The sequence below is a fragment of the Trichomycterus rosablanca genome, chromosome 5, assembly GCF_030014385.1.
Source record: "Trichomycterus rosablanca isolate fTriRos1 chromosome 5, fTriRos1.hap1, whole genome shotgun sequence".
In the NCBI taxonomy this organism is placed as follows: Eukaryota; Metazoa; Chordata; class Actinopteri; order Siluriformes; family Trichomycteridae; genus Trichomycterus; species Trichomycterus rosablanca.
In genome coordinates this window covers 7,049,122-7,072,107 of record NC_085992.1, presented here as the reverse complement: position 1 = coordinate 7,072,107, position 22,986 = coordinate 7,049,122, and the positions used below count along the sequence as shown (strand labels likewise).

At 39.2% G+C, this 22,986-nt stretch overlaps 2 protein-coding genes across 2 annotated transcripts; one reads left to right on the top strand and one right to left on the bottom strand.

Annotated features, from left to right (window-relative positions):
• The first annotated feature begins 1,424 nt into the window (after positions 1–1,424).
• Positions 1,425–16,093, top strand: ddx43 (DEAD (Asp-Glu-Ala-Asp) box polypeptide 43). Its single transcript, XM_062994797.1, has 17 exons — positions 1,425–1,815; positions 3,101–3,156; positions 4,558–4,684; positions 5,375–5,503; positions 5,952–6,033; positions 6,923–7,079; positions 9,186–9,304; positions 10,438–10,548; positions 10,656–10,797; positions 10,950–11,050; positions 11,277–11,364; positions 12,274–12,401; positions 13,343–13,452; positions 13,746–13,884; positions 13,976–14,063; positions 15,176–15,337; positions 15,860–16,093. The coding sequence occupies exons 1-16, from the start codon at positions 1,488–1,490 to the stop codon at positions 15,326–15,328; spliced, it is 2,058 nt and encodes a 685-aa protein (XP_062850867.1). The 5' UTR covers positions 1,425–1,487; the 3' UTR covers positions 15,329–15,337; positions 15,860–16,093.
• Positions 16,094–16,884: 791 nt separating this feature from the next.
• cgasa (cyclic GMP-AMP synthase a) lies at positions 16,885–22,354 on the bottom strand. Its single transcript, XM_062995402.1, has 5 exons — positions 21,404–22,354; positions 19,147–19,372; positions 17,896–18,156; positions 17,632–17,728; positions 16,885–17,296 (listed from the first exon to the last, which is right to left on the bottom strand). The coding sequence occupies exons 1-5, from the start codon at positions 22,352–22,354 to the stop codon at positions 16,885–16,887; spliced, it is 1,947 nt and encodes a 648-aa protein (XP_062851472.1).
• Between the last annotated feature and the right edge of the window lie 632 nt (positions 22,355–22,986).

Genomic DNA, 22,986 nt, shown 5'->3' with positions numbered 1-22,986 from the left:
TACTACTACTACTAATAATAATAATAATAATCTGATGTATTTCATTTACAAGACATTTAGTTTGTTATTGTGTATATGAGCTCAGGTGCTTTGCTGATGAAATATCCTGACTGCACCCAGTGTTCTCGTGCTTTTGGCATGTTCTCCATGCTGCTATATTTCATGTATTTACTAATTATATGTGAAAAACTCAGTCCTGTTATTTTCAGTCCTGTTACTTACACACAACCATGTTCCACCTAGAAACCTTGTAAAAAAAATTTAACAAAGTTGCCTGAGATTGAGCAATACACATTCTGAGTAGTTAAATATGTGTGTTACTAGATGTCAGGGGCGGCACGGTGGCTAAGTGGGTAGCACTGTCGCCATCACAGCAAGAAGGTCCTGGGTTCGAACCCCAGGTGGGGCGGTCCGGGTCCTTTCTGTGTGGAGTTTGCATGTTCTCCCCGTGTCTGCGTGGGTTTCCTCCGGGTGCTCCGGTTTCCTCCCACAGTCCAAGACATGCAAGTGAGGTGAATTGGGGACACTAAATTGTCCATGACTGTGTTCGATATAACCTTGTGTGAACTGATGAATCTTGTGTGATGAGTAACTACCGTTCCTGTCATGAATGTAACCAGAGTGTAAAACATGACGTTAAAATCCTAATAAACAAACAAACTAGATGTCAGTGTTGAACTGAGATTAAAAAATGAAGTTCAATTTAATCGAGTTACTACATGCAAATGGCATCCATTTGGTGGAACGGCCCAGATATAGTTCAACCGTCCCGTAAAATACGAAATCGTTCCTTATTTGGAAACTAAACGTGGTGTTCCCTATTGAACTGATACGGGACGCGCTTTGTTCCGTTATTTTATCAGTGGGAGAGAAATGCTGCAGACAGGCCGATATGTATGAAACAGAAGGAAACTGTTGCTACCGTGGGAATCAGAAAGCGTTTGGTTATTATTTTAAGTAGTGTTCACTTTTAGTCTTAGTTATGCCGTGTGTGCGCAGGCATATCAGCATAACAACTTATTTATCACCCCGCTGTTTGAGTACGTAGCATCGCGCATATATTTCCGCCCCAGGTTTTTTTATAGGTGCAACCCTAACCGCCTACCCGCCCGCTCCCGCTCAGGTAAACACCCGCCATCCCACCCTCACCCTATGCCTTCCGCCAACCCGCCAACCCAGGGTGTTCCTTATTTCCAGTTGGCGACCCTAGTTCAACCGTCACAACTGACATAATCCTGAATAAAACTAGACAGCCAAATGTATAGATATTTAATGTAATATATAATAAATAATTTACTACTACTAATAATAATATGATGTATTTATTTTACAAGACATTCAGTTTGTTATTGTGTATATGAGCTCAGGTGCTGTACTGATGAAATATCCCGGATGTTGATGGCTGATTTGGCGCCTAAACAGTGAGTCTGAGGAGAATCTGGTCTGAATGAGAGCAGCTCGTCTAACAGCCTGAGTTTAACTGTGTGATGTCCGACTGGGAAACCGACTACGACGAGGATGGCGGTGCAGTTTCAAAGCCTTCACCTGTCCTCACAGCCCCGCGCACAGACTGGAAGGTTCCCTCACACGGCGGTGGTAAAGAAAGTGTGTGTTTTGGAGGGAAGCGTGGAGGGAGAGTGGAGGGAGACGGAGCCCAGTGGCGAAACTGGAGGGAGCGGGACAGGGACACCGGCTCCGCCGAGGGAAGTGACTCTAACCGGGGGAGGTTCAGAGCACAGAGCGGTGCTGCTAGATCAGCTTCCACACCACCTCTCACCGTCAGTATAGACAGCTCTATGATTGGCAGAGTCATAGGTGAGCTGCTTTTAATTAATATAATGTCAGACGAGTAAGTACTTGTTCGTTTTTTTGTCCAAATAGTGGATTGTCAGCTCATTACAGTATTAAATATCACTTTTCTGTCATGTTATCACACTGTCTTTACTTTTATTGCATTTAAATGGGCAATTCCTGTCCCCAGGACATCATATGTATAAATGTATATAAAAATTAACTTGCATTAAAATGCATTTTTAAATTGAGCAAAGTGTCCTGTACATTGATCTAAGTGCAAATTAAAGATATATTTGATTATTTATTAGGATTTTAGCGTCATGTTTTACACACTTTGGTTACATTCATGACAGGAACGGTAGTTATTCGTGACACAAGATTCATCAGTTCACAAGTTTAATGTCAAACACGGTCATGGACAATTTTAGTATCTCCAGTTCACCTCACTTGAACGTCTTTGGACTGTGGGATGGAAACCGGAGCGCCCAGAGGAAACACAAGCAGACGCGGGGAGAACATGCAAACTCCACACAGAGAGGACCCGGATGGCTCCAATTGTAAAGAGTCGCCTCACAGCAAGAAGGTCCTGGGTTTGATCCCCAGCTGGGGCGGTCTGGGTCCTTTCTGTGTGGAGTTTGCATGTTCTCCCCGTGTGTGTGTGTGTGTGGGTTTCCTCCGGGAGCTCCGGTTTCCTCCCACAGTCCAAAGACATGCAACTGAGGTGAATTGGAGACACTAAATTGTCCATGAATCTTGTGTAACCAGTGACTACCGTTTATGTCATGAATGTAACCAAAGTGTAAAACATGACGTTAAAATCCTAATAAATAAATACTAGACTCAGTGTTAAACAATTATAAAAAATTACGTTTATTTAGTTACTACACTCAAGCGGCACCTATCCGGTGGAATGGCCCAAATATAGTCCAGCCATCTTCTTACACTCCAGTCATGTTGCCATGTTATAATGGTTCTGTCATGCTGTCGCACACCTTGTGTTTTCACATGTCGTGGATCTGACACTCATGGCATCTTTGTCACACTTGCCACACTGTCACATTCTTTCTTGTTGCCATGTTATCACACTCCTGCCATGTAGTAACACCTGTCATGTTATGCTCACAACATGCTGTTACACTCATGTCATATTATTATGCTTGTGTCATATTGCCATGTCCTCACATTCCTGTCAGGTAATCACTAACGTTTGTGCTATGCTGCCTGTCATGTTGACATGTTATTTCACTCCTGATATGCCATCACATTTCTGTCATAACTCCCATGTCATGTTTTCACACATGAACAGGTCGAGGCGGTGTGAAAATTCGGGAACTGGAGGAGACTAGTGGAGCCAGAATAAAGGCAAGTGCATTTGGCAATGTGTTAATAATGTAGCTTCGTGCTCGTCTGACACAGCGATAAAACGTGCTAGCCCACAATTGCCAAGCCGACAGCACATCTGAGATTCGAACCCCAGATCTCAGCCTGGGAATTCTCTACACAGACATGATTTGCTTTGTCTTTGGTTGGGTGAGGTGGGGGTTTGTAAAGCACTCTGCCACTGGACTCTGCAGCAGTGGAAACGTGTTCTGTGGAGTGACAAATCACGCTTCTCTATCTGGCAGTCTGATGATCGAGACTAGGTTTGGCGAATTGCAGGAGAACGTTGCAAAGGGGGGGAACAACTCCATATTTATGCCTACGGATTTAGAATGGCATGTCATAAAAAGCTCCTGTAGGTGTAATGTGTTGGAGTCCTAATGCTTTTGTCCATATGGTTTAGCTTTGTATAATTTTAATAATTGGGGCGGCACGGTGGCTCGGTGGGTAGCACTGTTGCCTCACAGCAAGAAGGTTCTGGGTTCGATCCCCCAGGTGGGGCGGTCCGGGTCCTTTCTGTGTGGAGTTTGCATGTTCTCCCCGTGTCTGCGTGGGTTTCCTCCAGGTGCTCCGGTTTCCTCCCACAGTCCAAAAACATGCAAATGAGGTGAATTGGAGACACTAAATTGTTCAAGACTGTGTTCGGTATAACCTTGTGAACTGATGAATCTATTACCGTTTCTGTCATGAATGTAACCAAAGTGTAAAACATGACGTTAAAAATCCTAATAAACAAACAAACATTTTAATAATTGGGCAGTTTTGCTTTTTATTTTACTATAACCTATTTTTAAAATGAACCAGAACAGTTTGCTAGTGTCCCTCCTGCTCTAACTTTATTATTAGAAAAACTAAATATTATGATTAGGGATGTTAATGATTAATTGGTTAACTTGTCGTATTAATGAGTTTAAATCCATTAAATTCAGTGCACAATGATTTACTTGCACTATTAAACTCATTTATAATGAACATAGTGTTTGCCAACATTAATTGTGCTTAATATGTCACTTTTATTGAATACATAAAATGTTTTGTAGGCAGCTGTAGCCTAGTGGTTGAAGTCCTGGACTAGTAATCAGAAGGTTGCCGGTTCAAGACCCACCTCTACCAGGTTGCAACTGTTGGGCCCTTGAGCAAGGCCCTTATCCCTCAATTGTTTAGATTCTATACTGTCACAACTATACTGTAAGTCGCTTTGGATAAAGCCGTCTGCTAAATGCTGAAAATGTAAAAAATGTAAATGTTTTGTAATTACAATAATAATTCCTGTCATCTCACATTAGGCAATAATAATAAGATCTAAATGTGTCTTCTTCAAAACAATGTATTTATTAATCACAAATCTCAAATGTATTGCCTTTGTGTGATTGGTTTGTCTAGATTGATCATGGAGATTATGAGGGCAAGGTGCTGATCTTTGGCAGCAGTGAAGTTCAGCAGAAAGCCAAAGATCTGATAGAGGAGCTGATCTCACCCGATCCAGTCCAGGGGGCAGGTCTTTATAATGGTAGGAGAACAGCAGTATGGAACAATATGTAAACCATTTCAGTAGTAGCATTTTGTATGTCTTTGAAAAGCCTGAAGTCCAGTCATTGTAGAAACACTGTGGTTTTGTATTTCAAATTCAGAGACGTCTGAGCATAGAAAGAAGACCCATTGGGTCAATGCAAAATGCAAAGCAGAAGCATATTTACTGGTGGTCACATGCATGCAAGCGGTCAAGCATGGTTACTGGCAAAATCCTCTCTTAGTATTGTTTATCGTCATAGCCACTACAATTTACCCATCTTATAATGCCTACTTCCAGTATAGAAATGTACCATGTGACTAGCACCGGTCTTCTTAAGCTGCTTCCATGAACATGACGATGATTTCAGTGTATTTTAATGACCTGTCTGGTCAGCAGATATGAATAGAGCACACTTTAAATCTGTACTTGTAAATATGGCCCAAAATCTCAAAGTAATGTTTTCAACACTGAGCAATGGGTTTCCCAGTAGTAGTATGGTGTTTCTGATAAAGTGTCCAGTGAGTGTATACATTTTTTATTAGTATACATTTTTTCATTTTATTTTATTTGAAATTGGCTGTTGATATTGTTATAGTATAAAACTGGTATTTTTCAAGAACATAGTCATACTGTGAAGATCTTTTGCTGTTACACTCCTACCTGATGCACACCTCTATGTCTGTTCAGGTTCAAGGAGTGACTCCTGCTGGTCAGCATCTGCACTCCAGTCTTCATCTACTGCTTCCTCTTCTGCTCCCATAGACTGGAACGCCATAAGAGAGAACAAACAGAAATATGAGACTCTAAAATGGCAAGGTAAATTTTAGTTGGAACCTGTAGAACCTCTAAAAAAATTGTATGTAGTATTTTTTGCCTGCTGTCTTTAGTTAGATTAAATCTTTGGCAAATCAAGAATGGTCCTTGTGTGTCTTAAGAAATTGCTTGTTGTAGTTTACAGCATCTCTTTTTTTTTTTTTTGTCCTTCTGCATCTCCCCTCACACTTAAACTTAGACATTCCTGATTTCCGCTGTGTAATTGACAAATGCAACTTTTTAAATGATTAATTCCTTACATTTATTGGATTTGGTAAAATCATGTTGTAAAGGTGACATTATAGGGCTTTTGTTTTCTTCAGAAATGACCAACATACAATGCATTCTATAGAAATATGTGCTGTGACTGAAAGGAATCTGTCCAGTCTTAATATGTCATGTTTAATATAGAAGGACACTTAATAAAATAATAATTTGTTACTTTTTTCAGATCTTCCACCCCTGAAAAAAGATTTCTATATTGAGGATGAGGCGGTGGCCAGGCGCAGTGCAGAGGAGGTCAAAGCATGGAGGTGTGTATGTGCATGCTTAGATGTCTGAGCAGAGAGCTCCTTTTGTCTAGCATTCTTTGTCCTATTGTCCTTAGTTGTGTACAAGTGCCTAAACTGGAGGTAAATTTGTCTTTTCTGTGTTAACTTGTTCCCTCTGGTTTTATCATACTTTAGGATTGTGTGCAAGCAAGTAGCAAAAGAAACATTGCATAGAAGCCTCAGCAGGACAGTAATCTAAAACAAGTTTAAAAACACTCCTAGTCGGCTTAAAAAAGAATTAAGCTGATATCTGCCAAAAGGTGTTAATAAGCATTGATTTAACATTTTTTAAACATTAAAAAAAAAAAAAAAGAACAAGGGTGGCGTAGTGGGTAGCACTGTCGCCTCACAGCAAGAAGGTCCTGGGTTTGATTCCCAGGTGGAGCAGTCCGGGTCCTTTCTGTGAAGTTTGCATGTTCTCTTCATGTCTGCGTGGGTTTCCTCTCACAGTCCAAACACATGCAAGTGAGGTGAATTGGAGATACAAAATTGTCCACGACCTGAACTGATGAATCTTGTGTAAGCAGTTACTACCTGTCTTGTCATGAATGTAACCAAAGGGTGTAAAAACATGACGTTAAAATCCTGATAAATAAATAAATAAATAAAGAAGAAAATATGTGCTTGCGATGGTACCGTGTGCGTGAATGTGAACTTGCTTCCAACATCCAACAGAGGGCATTGTTCAACCACTTGTGCTGTAAAGAAAGAGGGAAAAACTGCATATACAGTTTTAAGTAGACAGTTGATGATATGCTTAAAAATATTAAGTTAATTAATATGTTAAGAAGAAATATATTATGTCTATGCCATCCTTTAATAATGCATTGCATGTCAATTCTAGTCACAGCATTGTATTTCTCTCTAACAGAAAAAAGAACAATAATATTTTTGTGGATGATCTGAAAGAGGAAATGAAAAGAGCCATCCCTAATCCTGTGTACACGTTTGAAGAGGCTTTTGCTTGCTACCCTGAAATAATGGAAAACATAGTAAGAGTGGGGTTTCAAAAGCCAACACCCATTCAGGTACTGTATGATTAAACAACACCCGTTCCAACTCAGCAGACATCAGGGTATTGTGGGATCAAACAAAACTACTATTCATGTTCTGTAATAGAAAATAACTTGCCACATTTCAGAGTATTAAACACATAAACTGAACAACACTTATTTATGAACTTCCTGATTAAAAACAAACTGCTACACATAAAGGTATTGTCTGGTTTAACATATTCAGCATAATTCAGGTTGTGTGTCATTAAACAAACTCAGCAAGCTCTCAGGAGCTGTGTGGTTTTAATACGTGTGTGCATGTTTTGCATTCTAGCGTAGGGCAGGTCCTGTTTGGCAGGGCATGATGTACAAAGAATTCACTGGGCAGTGGGTATATCAATGAGTATAACAATGGTTATAAGAACATTTCTAGAGACAGCTTTGGGTGTATCGTCCGAAAGTGTCATATTTAAGGCGCAGCAGCAAACCTGTCTACTGATGATGACCTAATGAAAGCTGGGACAAATGCAACCATAAGAAAATTATTGAACCTCTAAGGACTTCATGGCTGGCTTTCATGACACACTCCACTTTTGACCAAGAAGCTCGTAAGGGTCGACTGGAATACGCCAGAAGGAATTTGGATAAGCTTGCAGAGTTCTGGGACACAGTTCTATAGAGTGAAAATAAAAGCTGGAACTGTTTGGCCATGGATCAGCGGTTTGTCTAATGTAGGAAAGTCAAGTCTTATAACCAGAAGAATATGACTGATGGGGGCTGATCAGTTATGTAAAGATGCATTTCTGCTGCTGGAACTGGCAATTCTTTTACCCTGTGACTGGCATTTCATGGCACGACATAGAGGTATGTTTTGCCCACTCTGGTGAAATTAAACCTTGGTGATAATTTGACTTTCCAGCAATACAGTGATCCCAAGCACTCTTCTAAGTCAACCAAAGCTTCATTAAAGAATCAGTTCTGGAATAACATGGAGTGGTCTTCTCACAGTCGAGATTTAAACCCTATTAAAAATCTTTTAGGATAGGATTTAAAGGAGGCAGTTGCAGCATAAAGGTCATCAAAGCTTAATCATCTGCAAGCTTTTACACGAGAAGAATGAGTGAAAATTCCACAAGAGAGAGTCAGATGCTTGTTACCATTGAGACTGGGTGTTGAATAATAGTGCAAATTGACCTTTGTCAGGAGATCTAGATGCTTCTCATTTAAGATAATGAGTTTCAACATATGTTATTGAGGTTGTTTGTATGTACAGTACATATTATTTCTTTCTTTACTGAGCCTCTACTCTTAACTTGTATATTCATTTTATACACAACACCATATTAGCTTTTGAAATGAGAGGGGTTGAATATTGCCAATTGCAACTATACATAGTTTGTATTGTAAGTCAGTATTCAAATATAAACGATGTGTTTAATATTAATGCAAATAAAATGCTATTTGGACCTTGGGAACACGTACTCTGAGTAGATCATTGGCTAATAGGGAGAATTTGCATAAGAAGGCTCACATGCAAATATCCAGACCAGTTAAGGTGCATGTCTGTCCACAACCTAAATAATTTGTGCTTTTTCTTTTCAGTCTTATTGTTAATTTCGCTTTTATTTTGCTTAAAACAGGCAGCACAGAAGCATGATTAGGTCAAGAAAGATTTAAGAAGAGTAATCTGTGCAGTTTATTCTAAAGGTGGTGGCTCAGTGGGTAGCACTGTCACCTCACAGCAAGAAGGTCCTGGGTTCGATCCGGGGTCCTTGCTGTGTTGTTTGCATGTTCTCTCTGTGTCTGTGTGGGTTTCTTCCGGGTGCTCCGGTTTCCTCCCACAGTCCAAAGACATGCAAGTGAGGTGAATTGGAGATACAAAATTGTCCAGGACTGTGTTTGATAATAAACTGATGAATCTTGTGTAACGAGTAGCTACAGTTTCTGTCATGAATGTAACCAAGGTGTGTAAAACATGACGTTAAAATCCTAATAAATAAATTAGCTGGAGAGGTCTTTAGGAGTTTTAACTTGTCATTTTTTATAATCATCAAACACAAAAACACTTAATTACTTGTCAACAGTCAGTGGTTGAAAATTAATCTTTAAGTTAACTGTTAACCTCTTTGTGTTTTGCAGTCCCAGGCATGGCCTGTTGTTCTCAGTGGGCTGGATTTGATTGGCATTGCTCAGACTGGAACTGGAAAAACTCTGTCCTATTTGCTTCCAGGTTTCATTCACATGGACCAGCAGCCTGTGTAAGGAAAATAATCTAACACAGTTTGAACAGATCTGATGTAAAGTCTGGTTTTAATAAAAAAATACTTTGTATATTTACAGCAGCCCAAGCTTCACAGCCTGGCGGTCATGGTGTAGCTTTACCAGCATACAGACTTTTTAATGCTGTGTTCTGGCGGTTGAGATTTGCATATTTATCACAACTGCACATTTCAAATCAGACTACTTTTAATATTACACAAAGAGAACCGGGCAGCACGCCACAAGCCACCAGATTACTAAACTCCATATAACAGCACACACAACATACCTGCCCACACTTACGGACTCTCTAACCACATATATTTATTAAGATTTAAATACCTACACCATGCTGCTACTCTTTCATTATATTCTGTGCAATATCTTAAGTGTTTAACACCAGGCATTTTTTATTTTTTATTTATTTATTACACCGGTACCTCATCACTGCAAATTATGTGCAATATTTCCTACTAGTGTGTATATATTTTTTACTCCACTTAACGTGTATTTTTATGTCTGTTTACAATGTATGTGCAATAGTGCTTTTCTGTATATCTTTTTTTTAAACTTAATGTATATTTTGTCTTGTATATGCTCTTTTCTATCTTGTTTTATATTCTGCACATTGGAGCTTGGGAAACGCAATCTCGTTCAGCTGTGCACTCCTAGCTGTATAGTCTGAATGACAATAAAGTTCACTTTGACTTTGACTTTGACGGTGGCTCAGTGGGTAGCACTGCTGTCACCTCACAGCAAGCAGGTCCTGGGTTCGATCACCAGGTGGGGCGGTCCGGGTCCTTTCTGTGTGGAGTTTGCATGTTTTTCCCCGTGTCTGTGTGGGTTTCCTCCGGGAGCTCCGGTTTCCTTCCACAGTCCAAAGACAAGCAAGTGAGGTGAATTGGAGATGCAGAATTGTCCACCACTGTGTTCGATATAACCTTGTGAACTGATGAACCTTGTGTAATGAGTAACTACCGTTTCTGTCATGAATGTAACCAAAGTGTAAAACATGATGTTAAAACATGTTCCTGTTTCTTTCTATTCCAAATATACATATTGGTGTGTGCATGTTAGAGATGGTTGCAACAAAACCATGCATTTCTGTCATGTGGCTTTTTTTTTTTTTCAGGCCCAGAGACAAGCGAAGCGGCCCTGGAATGCTGGTCTTGACTCCGACTCGAGAACTGGCACTTCAGATCGAAGTAGAGTGCAGCAAGTACAGCTACAAAGGCTATAAAAGGTAAACAGTCAATTGTTCTTTGTGCCAAAGGCTCATGCTTTTCAGACATTTAGGTTCTATGTGTAATAAGTTGAGCAGCCATAATGAATGTTTTTTCTGGTCTTTAGTATTTGTGTTTATGGAGGAGGGGACAGACGAGCTCAAATTAAGACAGTGTCCAGCGGTGTTGACATTGTGATTGCCACACCGGGACGACTAAATGATTTACAGATGAACGAGTTGATCAACCTACGTTCTATTACTTACTTGGTATGTATCGAGGAGTCTGGTGTACTGCCAGGGTGGGGTTGCACATGCACACTGTTTATGTAGTGCTGGTTATGTATGAAACTGGTTTTTCATGCTTTTTCTAAGAATAGCTTTCATCTTTTATGTTTTTGTGATGTTGTCTTTAATGACAGGTATTGGATGAGGCAGACCGAATGTTGGATATGGGCTTTGAGCCTCAAATTATGAAAATAATTTTGGACATTCGACCCAACAGACAAACGGTTATGACCAGGTCAGAGACAAATTGTTTATTGTTTCTGAGATTAATATAGCAGACATCCTGAAAATAAAGAATAACTTTAGAGACATTCTTTGGCTGTAAGCATTCAGTTTTGTTCAAATTAGTTGTTAGTATTTTTTTAATACTTACAAAAAATATTATTATTCATGTAGTTGAATTAAACACGTCCTTAAACAACATCTTTTCCTTTTTGCAAATTCTCTTTTTTTAAATACAGTGCTACTTGGCCAACTGGTGTGAGGCGTTTGTCCAAATCTTACCTGAAAGACCCCATGATGGTGTATGTGGGCACTTTAGATCTGGCGGTAAGGTTTCATTTATTCAACTGATTTAGCTTTGATAATAAAATCAAATTATGGGTTGCTTTCTTTGTCAACAGTTGTCTTTTATTTTTTACTTACTATTGTTACTTAGTTCTGATTCTGACACTGTATACTAAACCCTAAAATTTGGAGCAGTCAAAAGAAGGGAGAAATACCCCTTTTTTCACGCCTTCAACACATTCCAATAAAGTTAGAATTGGGACAAATGATCTAGGAATGATGTGAAATGTTAAACACTTAAAACTGATGATACCACCACTATTGTTTATAAAATATGCATTAACAATGAGTAGGGATTTGGTACTCACTGAGTTTTCAATGAGTTTTGTTGTTACTGACATTAGTATTTGCATGAAATTTGAAGTTTTACACTTACTGCATTATCACAGTTCTTTACATTGCTTCACATTTTTCTTTTTTTAATGTTTGCATTCTTGTCATGTCCGCTGTCCCACAACAGGAATTTTAGTTGTGAATATTATCATTTAACACTGGGGAACCAGCAGGTTGTGCCTAACGCACAGAAATGTTAGCATATAAAATAACTGACACATCTAAATAAAAAGTGTCTTCTTATTTACATTTAGGGTGAATTGAATGCAATTTCTCATAGTAAGGTACGATAATGGTGTGGGCTATATCACATATAACACATGGTCTTTAAAGTACCGGATGAGTCAAAATTACACGAATAGGTGGAGACTGTCCTGTAAATCATCTTACACATATGAAGTATGTTTTGTGACTAAATGGTTTCCGCCATTCAAGTGTTAACATAATTGTGACTCACCCTGTAGTTGAGCATTGTGGCTACACAACATTTTTGTTTAAACAATTTCCAGTATTTCCATCCAAAAGATAAATGTCCTGTTGTTTCTCTCTTGTGTTTAGGCAGTGGATACAGTCCAGCAGACGGTATTGGTAGTGCAGGAGGAGGAGAAGAAGTCGTACATCTTCGACTTTATTCACAATATGGAGGGACAGGACAAAGTGTTAATATTTGTTGGAAAAAAGATTGTGTGAGTTTCCTAAGAGTTTCTAAGAGTTCTGGCATTTCCGTATTGCTGATGATTAGAAGGCGCAGGTTTTGGGGAAGTGAGAGAATGCACTGGTTTTATTGGTGTAATACATCAGGCTCAGCATTTACCATATAACATTACACACCTGCATTTTCAACCACCACCACGCTGGCACTATGTTTAGATTGTAATATAACCCCCCCCCCCCCCCCCCCCTTTTTAACCAGATTGTCTGCTCAGGTAATGACATCAGTGTGTTTTAGCTTAAAATTTGCCAGGAGAGTTTAGGGAAAATGCTGTTTTTCTTCTGTGAGGGGTAAAACCTTCGACTTCTTTCACCCACTGAATACATGGGCAAGCTGTTTTACTGACCAGAATTTAGTAACAGTGCAACATCATAACTTTACTCTCACACACACACACACACACAGGTCATAACATAACAACATTAACTGAATATGAAGATGTGCAAACATTTGAGCACATATTTTAACATGTTCTTTTTGTGAGAACTACACTTGCTGGAAATCCCGGAACATTTAACATTTTGGTCTCTTCTGGACTCTCCCAAATTCTCACTGAGTCCACACACACATTAAGTTCTAAAACGATTGGGTTGATATTTCAGTGGGTCACTACAGGCGTGACGGGCAACAGCTAACTGCAGACTAATGTTTTGCATATCTAGTAAATATTAACACACTATAGTTTATAATTATTGCTATTTAGGATTATGGTAATTTCTTTGATGATTACAGAGAGACCATACACAGATACATATACTAAAGGGTTTTTGTTTACAATGAGATGATAAAGGCCTAATAGACCCATTGGAGTACTGCTTAGAAAATCTACGTATATATTCTCTACTTCTATATGATCTAATACAATATTTATTTATATTATTTATTTTCTTTTTCTTATTCTGTTAATGTAAACAGAGCAGACGACCTGTCCAGCGATCTTTGTCTGCAGGGAATTAAAGTTCAATCCCTGCATGGAGACAGAGAGCAGTGTGACCGAGAAGAGGCTTTGCAAGACTTCAAAGATGGTATGCAAGTTCTTTTACAAAAAGAAAGAATGCAAACCTTGCTAATAAACAACTCGTTTTTTTATAATGTTTTATTAACTATTCCGTTTTCATTTCCAAAGTTTCTTTACAGTTTCTATATATGAAAAAGAAACAAAATTACACAGGCAGAAGCAAAACACACACATACATACACACAGAATTTATGGCGAATACTGCTGCATCATTTTAAGTCCTGTGAAGCCACGATTTCACTGGGGTTAGTAAAATGGCTCAGTCATGTTTTTGACATGTTTTTTATTTACTGTGTGCAGGACATGTACGTATCCTGGTGGCCACTGACCTGGCCTCTCGAGGACTGGATGTTCATGACATTACGCATGTCTTTAACTACGACTTTCCTCGCAACATTGAAGAGTACGTGCATAGAGTTGGTCGAACCGGCCGTGCAGGGTAGGTAAATTCCTCGGAATGGCTATGAGGTTGTTTAAGGCTGGTAAATGGCATAGTTTACATGTTAACCACCTTTAGATTGATTTCCTAGGCGGTCTGGAGCTTCTATAACCCTGATTACTAGAGCTGATTGGAAGACTGCAGCCGAACTTATACACATCTTGGAAAGAGCCGGCCAGGTAGAACTTCATACTTTCATATACAGACTTCACACTGATCAGCCATAACATTACATCCATTTACCATATAGAAGCACTTTTTAGTTCTGCAATTCTACAGGTACTGACTGTAGTCCATCTATTTCTCTACATACTTTTTTAGCCTGCTTTTACTCTGTTCTGAGTTGTACCACCTTGTAGATGTAAAGTCAGAGACGATCGCTCATCTATTGCTGCTGTTTGAGTCGGTCATCTTCTAGACCTTCATCAGTGGTCACAGGACACTGCCCACGGGGCGCTGTTGGCTGGATGTTTTTGGTTGGTGGACTATTCTCAGTCCAGCAGTGACAGTGAGGTGTTTAAAAACTCCAACAGCGCTGCTGTGTCTGATCCACTCCTACCAGCACAACACACACTAACACACCACCACCATGTCAGTGTCACTGCAGTTCTGAGTTTGATCCACCACCCAAATAATACCTGCTCTGTGGTGGTCCTGTGGGGGTCCTGACCATTGAAGAACAGCATGAAAGGGGGCTAACAAAGCATGCAGAGAAATAGATACCCTACAGTCAGTTACTGTAGAACTACAAAGTTCTCGTATATGAGAAGTGGAGCTGTTAAAATGGGGGTTTTAATGTTATCGCTGATCAGTGTACAGTATATACAATGGATTCAGAAGTTATTTAAACCCCTTAATATTTTTTGCACTTTATTTTAGTATGAATTTGATTTTGGTTTGACATTATTGACATTTTTTGGCATCTGTTTGCACATAAGCACCCATAAAGACTAAAACCAGACTGGGGCAAAAGTTCACCTTTTAAAAACACAATGTCTGATGGCCGTGAAGAATGGGATAAACTGATTAAATACAGGTTTGCACAGCTTGCAAAGACACATCCAAGAAATTTTTCAGCTCTAGTTGATACCAAAGCATGAAAATATTAAATAAATATTCTGAACATGTTTGTAAATAAGAGATTTCAGTTTATGTTTTTTAATAATCAAAAATAATCATTCCGGGTGATTAAGTGTAGGTTGATGGGTAAAAATGGCAATTGCATCCATTCAAAATCAAATCCACCCTGTAATAAATCTGGAGTTTCTTTTTAAAGTGCACTGTGTTGTAGGAGGTACCAGATGATCTAGTACTGATGGCTGAACGCTATGACAAACACCAGCGGGAGAAGGAGATGTTCTCTTCTAAACCCCAAGGACAGGGATGGGGACGAAGAGGAGGGACAAGAAATGGATTCAAAGAAAACTCGAATCGGCGCTTCTGATCAATGAAGGTAAAACTTATTTTATTAATCTCACAGACAAGAGCAGTCAGTTATTGACATTAGTGAACTTACCAACCATTATCAATCATATTTTTGCACAGCACAGGATAACTGAAATACGTCAAATTATAATTCATTTACCTTTTTTTACCACCGCTTTATCCTAGTCAGGATTGCGGGGGGTCTGATTAACTTATTCTTATTATTAGAGTGAGTGATGGTCAGAACGGAGGTACTGCAAGTGGCAGCACCTTTAACACCTTTAACTTATGTCATGTACAATACATAATACTTAAAATAAAAAATAAAAATTCCATCTGTATTTAACACATTATAACCCTCAACATATAAGGTTCAATTACAATCTTGCTCATGTGCAAACCCTATTTCACAAAAAAAAAAGACATTTTGTAAAATGCAATAAAGCAAGAATCTGTGATTGTACATTTTCTTAAACCTTCATTTAGAAAAAGTGCAAATAAATCAGCAATGTATTTTGAAAAGATAAAACATTTAATATTTTGCTTTTAGGGGGAAGAGGCCAATCAAGTTCATCAGGCACCACCCTTAAGTTTTTGTTGCTTTTTTCCTAAGGAGCCTGAATATTGTTTACTTTAATGGTTCCATGTTATATTTTCTTTTCCTGGTTGATTAAATTATTATTTTCAGTTTTCATCCATCTAAAATGAGAAAATGTGTGTAATTAATAATAAACAGAAATGTCATGTTCAAGTGACAAATAAATATTTCTCAGAATCCAAATAATTTGTGGTATAATTTGCTGCTAAAATTTCAATTTTGTAATAAGGGCGTAATGATCCGGGGTGAATTTTGGGTGTGGGCACTTAAACCCACCAGCAACATCTTTACAGCTGCGGATTCTTACAGAGGTCGTTAACACACAGAAATGACCATACTGATCTTTTTTATGTATTCTTGCATAGCTAGTGTCGGTGCTTTATGGACAGTAGAACCCCACCCAGTCTTTCCTTCCTTAGACATAACCAGTTCAAATGTACTAAAACATTCTGAAAGTTAAATTGCTTAACAACCTTTTTAACCCCATTAAATAAAAGTCTAATAAAAGCAGGGCAAGTTTGTTCATACATGCTTTACAAATTGTAAAATTTGGAGCTAAAAATTAAAATAAAAAATAATTATGAAAAAAAAACCCAATTATGATTAAACTGTAGATTAATAAGAGAATAAACCAAACATACATTTAGAATTTGAAATAAAAGATTAAATTGAGGATATTTAAGTGTCACTACATAATAAAAAGTGAAACTGTTTTACACTGAGCTCTAAGCTTTTAGTTTGGATTTAAAAGTATCTGCAGTTGAGGCCCTTGTAATGTTCTGTCAACTGGTTCCATTTACGAGCTGCATTGAATTGCGAAATAGCCATTTTTATGGTAGAATTGGTCCAACTGATGGTCCAAAACGTTTGGGTAAAAGGGCTAATACTGCTCAAGATAAAATTGTTTAAAATTTGCAGATGCAGGCAGATTAGTTGCTAAATTAATGCTAACAAGCCTGAGCTACAAATGTTGTAACTTAGTCAGTATTTTTTTCACAATCACAAACACCCAACTTTGGCACATCGGTCTGTTTTGGAGTGCCCCGTGTGTTATCTTGTTGGAAAAGAGGAAACCCGTTGTTGCGCTGGTATTGGATGCAGTTTACCAGGGCGATGCCTCCTTTATTGGTGAGATTTTTTAAAAGGTTTTGTGAGGGAATGAAGAAGTTGGAAAGCTGACCATCTTTCAGATGCTTCTCAAAGTCCTCCAAGAGCTGCTGGAAGCAGTGACTAAGCTCACTGGCTGCCCACTTACTGTCTTCCACCCGGGTAGCACAGGCATGAAGAAGAGTTGTTTTAGCATGGTAGGAGCAAAGCTCGTCTGCTTCCTTTGGGTGCATCTCTTTTAGTTGCTGCACGAGGTATTTTAGAAGTTTTAAACAGTCCTTCCTGTAATACATTATTACAGTATTAATACATATTAAAGTATTAATACATAATACGTTATTTATGATTATTAGTAGATCATGTTTATCATTAAGCCTCTGCATCAAAAGATTCATTATGTATTGCAGCAAGTTTATCAGGTGTTCTATCACCGTTTTATCCCATTTAGGGTTCCTGACCAGGATAAACCAAAATATAAAACCAATAGAAAACGTAACACTGTACACAATCTTTATAAGAATGATTTGCAGTGCTGAACCTTCTCGAATCTTAAACTTGACCAACATAATAAAGACCTTAGCGTAAACACATTCGTGTGAGAAGTAAATGTCATTCACCTGCAGCATTTTGGTCCAGTGTTGCAGCATGTCTTGGAATTACCATGGTTAATCATCATGTCCTTCTCCACGTGCGAGAAAGAGATGCGCCAAGCATCTGCCCAAAATACACAACTTTTTATTAAAATAGTAACTATTAGCATAAAATTAATAGGAAGCACATAATTTTACATTCTCAACTAACCTAAAGGATCAATCTAAAAACTTTAGTACTGCTCAATAAAACAACTTAACAAAAAAAAAAAAACATTTGGTCATATTTACCCTTGGCAGTAACTCCATCTTGCTCCACATTGCCTCTGCCTTCATATTTTGGCACCAAATAAAATGGTTTACGTCTTTGTTCCATCCTTACTTTATGGCCAAGCCATGTTTCAATCTTGAGGCCATCTCTAGTGAAAGCTGGCCAACTTCCACTGACCTCCAGCCCAAGCACGAAATCGATGGAAATCTCTTTGCCATCGTTCTTTACCTCAAGTGTAACAGCAGGACAGCCCTTCTTCTTTCTGTTGACGTTAATTTTATCTACAACCAATAAACACAAACAGGGTAAGAGGCTTCATTCTCCCTTTATTATTACACATTTGTTACAGGGTAATTAAGTAAACCCAAAACATTTTTAAAAAATGTAATTTATTTCAATGAAATTATTTAACATGCATGTATCACTTTTTTGAAAAAGCAAATTGCCCCTTGGTTGCTAATTGTATCACATATATTCTCTTAGTCGATTTTTTTTTAATAAAGCAATAAGCCACGAGAGATCGTGCGTTAGCGGAGTGCCTAAAACGTCTTTCCCCGTGATAAAATCATAGCAGTAACGCACGGTCTTGAGTGGCTTATTGCTTTTATAAAATGGCGGTCAACATAAAATATAATAACAATGTTCAATTTATAAATGTTTTTATTTCCAAAAACACTTTGTTTCTTCTGTGAAATCAGGTAGTCCGTTAACAGTGTTGTTAGGCAACATGAGGGCGAACATAATATTCGTAATAAACATTCCTCCACAAACACTATTACACTATTTCTAGGACGAAACACCAGCTTAATGATCAGGATTACTGTTTATATTAATCTGGACATTTCCATGTATAGTACATGACTTAAAATAGTGTTCAACCACGTTTGTACTTTTTCTTTTCAGTGGCGTATTAATATGGAATGATGTGAGGTGGTCATAGGTGTGCGTATATCGGGGATTTTACAACGGCTTCGAATGCGGCTCAGCCAATCAGATTTTAGGACCGGAACTATCCGTTTTATAAATTATATTTTTATGCATTTTTCTCCCAATTTTAGCAGTCAATCCCCACAACCTGGCAGTGGTGGCGTTTGAACCAGCAACCTTCTGCTTACTACTCCAGTACTTTAACTGCTAAGCAACAACTGCTAGGTTCTACTCCTGCCTTGCACCCAGTGTTTGTGGATGACACCCAACAAAAGTTAATAAACATGTATATACATAGTTGGGTGGATTAAATTGTTTAATTATTAACAGTACCCAGTACTTACATGTTTCTTTCAGTGGTTCTACAGCCTTCTTTACTTCCTCTCGGAATTCCTCGAGCATTTCGCTGGCTTTAATGGTGCCTTTCTCATCTAGAAATTTATTTAATAAACTTTTTGGATCCCGTTTCATTTCAACACTGTAAAAAGCTCCATCTTCTGAGTAAGGGTTCACAGTAGCTCTGTTAATGTTTACTGTTAGCATCACATCAAACTCATCAGGCTCGCAGATCTAAAAAGAAAAGACGATAAAATCAAGTATTAAAACTGTCTTAAGACATTAAAACTCATATTTATCACCTCTACAGATTTGTCAACAAACCATAGAAAATGTGCAATAATGAACATTGTCATGTGAGGAAAAAGGGAGAGGCTTACAAGCCAGTGAACACCATACAAACTGTGAAGCATGCAGGTGGCAGCATCATGTTGTGGAGGTGCTTACCTACAGAAGGGACTGGCAGGGGTGTCGTAGTGGGGTGAAAAGTGGGACTGAGTTACCAGGGCCTCAAGTCGGGGGAGGGCCCTTGAGTCTGGAATTTTATTTTCCTTTAAATATTAATATCATTTAAAGATCAAAATAAATGTTGCTAACTAATGTAAATTTAGTGTTTTGGGTAAATAAATCGGTTGATTGATGGATTGAATTGTGTGTCCTAGCCTACATATAGTGTCTGAGGACAGGCACCCCCACCCCTTGCACGAAATGGTTTAGTAGGCCTTCACCGGGCTAGGCGCATTTAACTTAGCGTTCATTCTGCTGAAGCCGCAGTGCGCGCTGTATCCGTGCTATGGAAGATGATGCCCAATAAATCTAAATCTGGTTTTCAGAAAAAAAAAAAAAAAGAAATGTGGGAAAGCAACTGCTAACAAACTTTTTTCCCAAGAAAGGTGAGCCCAAATGTGAAAGCAAATGAACATTACATGAACTCCTGTGGTTATAAAACGCTTCAATACCACCGTGATTGTCAGTGCTAAAAACTGCATAACACAAAATTAGAAATAACATGATGCCTTATCTGTAATCTGAGGTAAACTCTAAATACATTTTTGTTTGCATAGCCTACCACACCACTGCAATAGTATACTAATTCAACTGGGGTGATGGGGGCCCATGGGCACTGCTTGTGCAAAGGGCCCAGAATTTGGTGCTACGTTCCTGGGGACTGGTGCACTTTACAAAATACATGACATTATGAGGAAGGAGAATTATGTGGAGAAATTGAAGCAACATCTCAAGACAGCCGGGAAGTAAAAGTTTAGGCATAAATGGATCTTCTAAATGGACAATGACCCCATACTTCCAAAGTTGTGGCAAAAATTGTCCATCATGTAGCCTGGACCCTAGTTCTATAGAGAATGTATAGGCAGAACTGACAAAGTGTGTGTGAGCAAGGGGGCCTACAAACATGACTCAGTAACACCAGTACAGTCAGCTGGAATTTACCAAAACTCCACCAACTTATTGTGAAAAGCTTGTGGAAGGCAACCCGAAACATGTAACACAATTACTAAATACTAAGCATGTTTATGAAAACCTCTGGGCCACTGGAAATGTGACATTTAAAAAAAGCTGAAATAAATCATTGTCTTTAGTATTTTTTGACATTTCACATTCTTAACGTATAGTAGTGATCCTAACTGACCCAAGAAAAGGAATGTGTACCAGGATTAAATGTCAGGAATTGTGAAGAGAGTTTAAATGAAAGTGTTTAACTACAGAACTTGGGTGGCACGGTGGCTCAGTGGGTAGCACTGTCGCCTCACAGCAAGAAGGTCCTGGGTTCGATCCCCGGGTGGGGCGGTCCGGGTCCTTTCTGTGCGGAGTTTGCATGTTCTCCCCGTGTCTGCGTGGGTTTCCTCCGGGTGCTCCGGTTTCCTCCCACAGTACAAAGACATACAAGTGAGGTGAACTGGAGACACTAAATTGTCCAAGACTGTGTTTGATATAACCTTGTGAACTGATGAACCTTGTGTAATAGGGCAAGCCGTAGCCTAGTGGTTAGGGTACTGGACTAGTAATCAAAAGGTTGCTGGTTCAAGCCTCACCACTGCCAGGTTGCTGCTGTTGGGCCTTTGAGCAAGGCCCTTAACCCTCAATTGCTCAGATTGTATACTGTAACTGTACTGTAAGTCGCTTTGGATAAAGGCATATGCTAAATGCTGAAAATACCTAAAATACCATTCCTGGCATGAATGTAACCAAAGTGTAAAACATGACGTTAAAATCCTAATAAATAAACAAACAAACTACAGAACTTACTTTAACATGTTCATAATAACTTCCAGTCTTCAGCACATTGATGTCCTCACACCAGTTCAGGTTCTTCTTCAAATGACATATTATTTTTTCCTGAATGTCATTGACACATTTAGCTGACACAGATGTGTCACTTTTTTTGACCCTTAACTTGTCAAGAACATCCTGGAGGATTTTAGATGGACTTTTGTCCACGCTGGAGCCACTTCTAACCAACCGCCCATGTTTCCCTTTGGCACTTGTTGGTGTTGTTGGATCTTTTCCAGTTGTGTCAGGATCAGATGGAGTGACACTGTTTCCTCTACACAGTTCTATTGATTTCTTTTTCCTGACTGCACCAGAAGCATCAGGAGGTGATTGTTTCTTGTCCTCATGTTTCCCACCAGCTCGGACAGTTTTACCTTCAGATGCGCCTGGAGTTTGAGACTCGGTGCTGGGCGCTTTCCTCACCGAACCGGTAACTTTCCTCTTGGTGTCAGATTTTGGACTTGATGGAGTATCGGAGTACCGCGGATCGGCCGGTTTCTCGGTATGGTGATGTGAATCTCCCTCCTTCACTGCGCGGGTTAATTTGGCGGCTTTTATCTTCCCCTCATCGTTTCCTTTTAGCGGCTTCTCGCTTTTATCTGCTGTTTTTTTCTTCACCTCTCCGTTTCCTCTCGTCTCTTCTAAACTTTTGCTTTGTCTTTGTAATGTTTTAGATGTAGAGACTCCTGGATTTGCGTGGGCACTGTGGGTGGGTGAATTTGAACAGGTCTCAGCTGATCTCTCTGCTCTTGTGGCGCTGGTTGATTTGGTGGTTGTTTTCTTCCCCTCATCGTTTCCTTTTGACGGCTTCTCGCTTTTATCTGCTGTTTTTTTCTGCTGTTTTCCGGCAGACGGTGAACTGTCAGTACCAGACGATCTGGGATCCTTATCTGAGATTTTACTCTTTGAACTTCCTCTGCTGCTCATGACGGCGGCGGCGCGTAAAAGACCGACGGGCGCGAACCGGCGCGCTTATATCATTACTCTGACGTCAGAGGAGGCAAAACATTCTCTCACAGCGACGTCATCAAAGTATGAATATTCAAAGTATGACCATAAAAGTAGTATATACTTAGATACGCTTTGATGTATTGATATTGCTGAATAGAATGAAAAGAAGGAACACGTTCACATGTTAAAGTCATTAATACACCATTTAATAATACAGTACCTAATAACAGTAAATATAGGGCAGCCGACACATGATGATATATTTACAGAATACAGTTCAGAGACATTTGTCAGTGTTATTATCAGTGTTTGCTATATTATATATTTCCTGTTTGGCTTGCCATAATACATGCATAATACGTGCAGCCAGTGGGGGGGCAGTGAGGTGGGTGGTTGAGTTCATGTCGTCGAGCCCCCCTTCCTGGACTGCTTGTCTTCAGCAAACTGTTTGCGGGCTTTCTTGTGCGTCAGCTTCCTTCTGGGATGACGACCATGCAGACCGAGTTGATGCAGTGTGCGGCGTATGGTCTGAGCACTGACAGGCTGACCTCCCACGTCTTCAACCTCTGCAGCAATGCTGGCAGCACTCATGTGTCTATTTTTTAAAG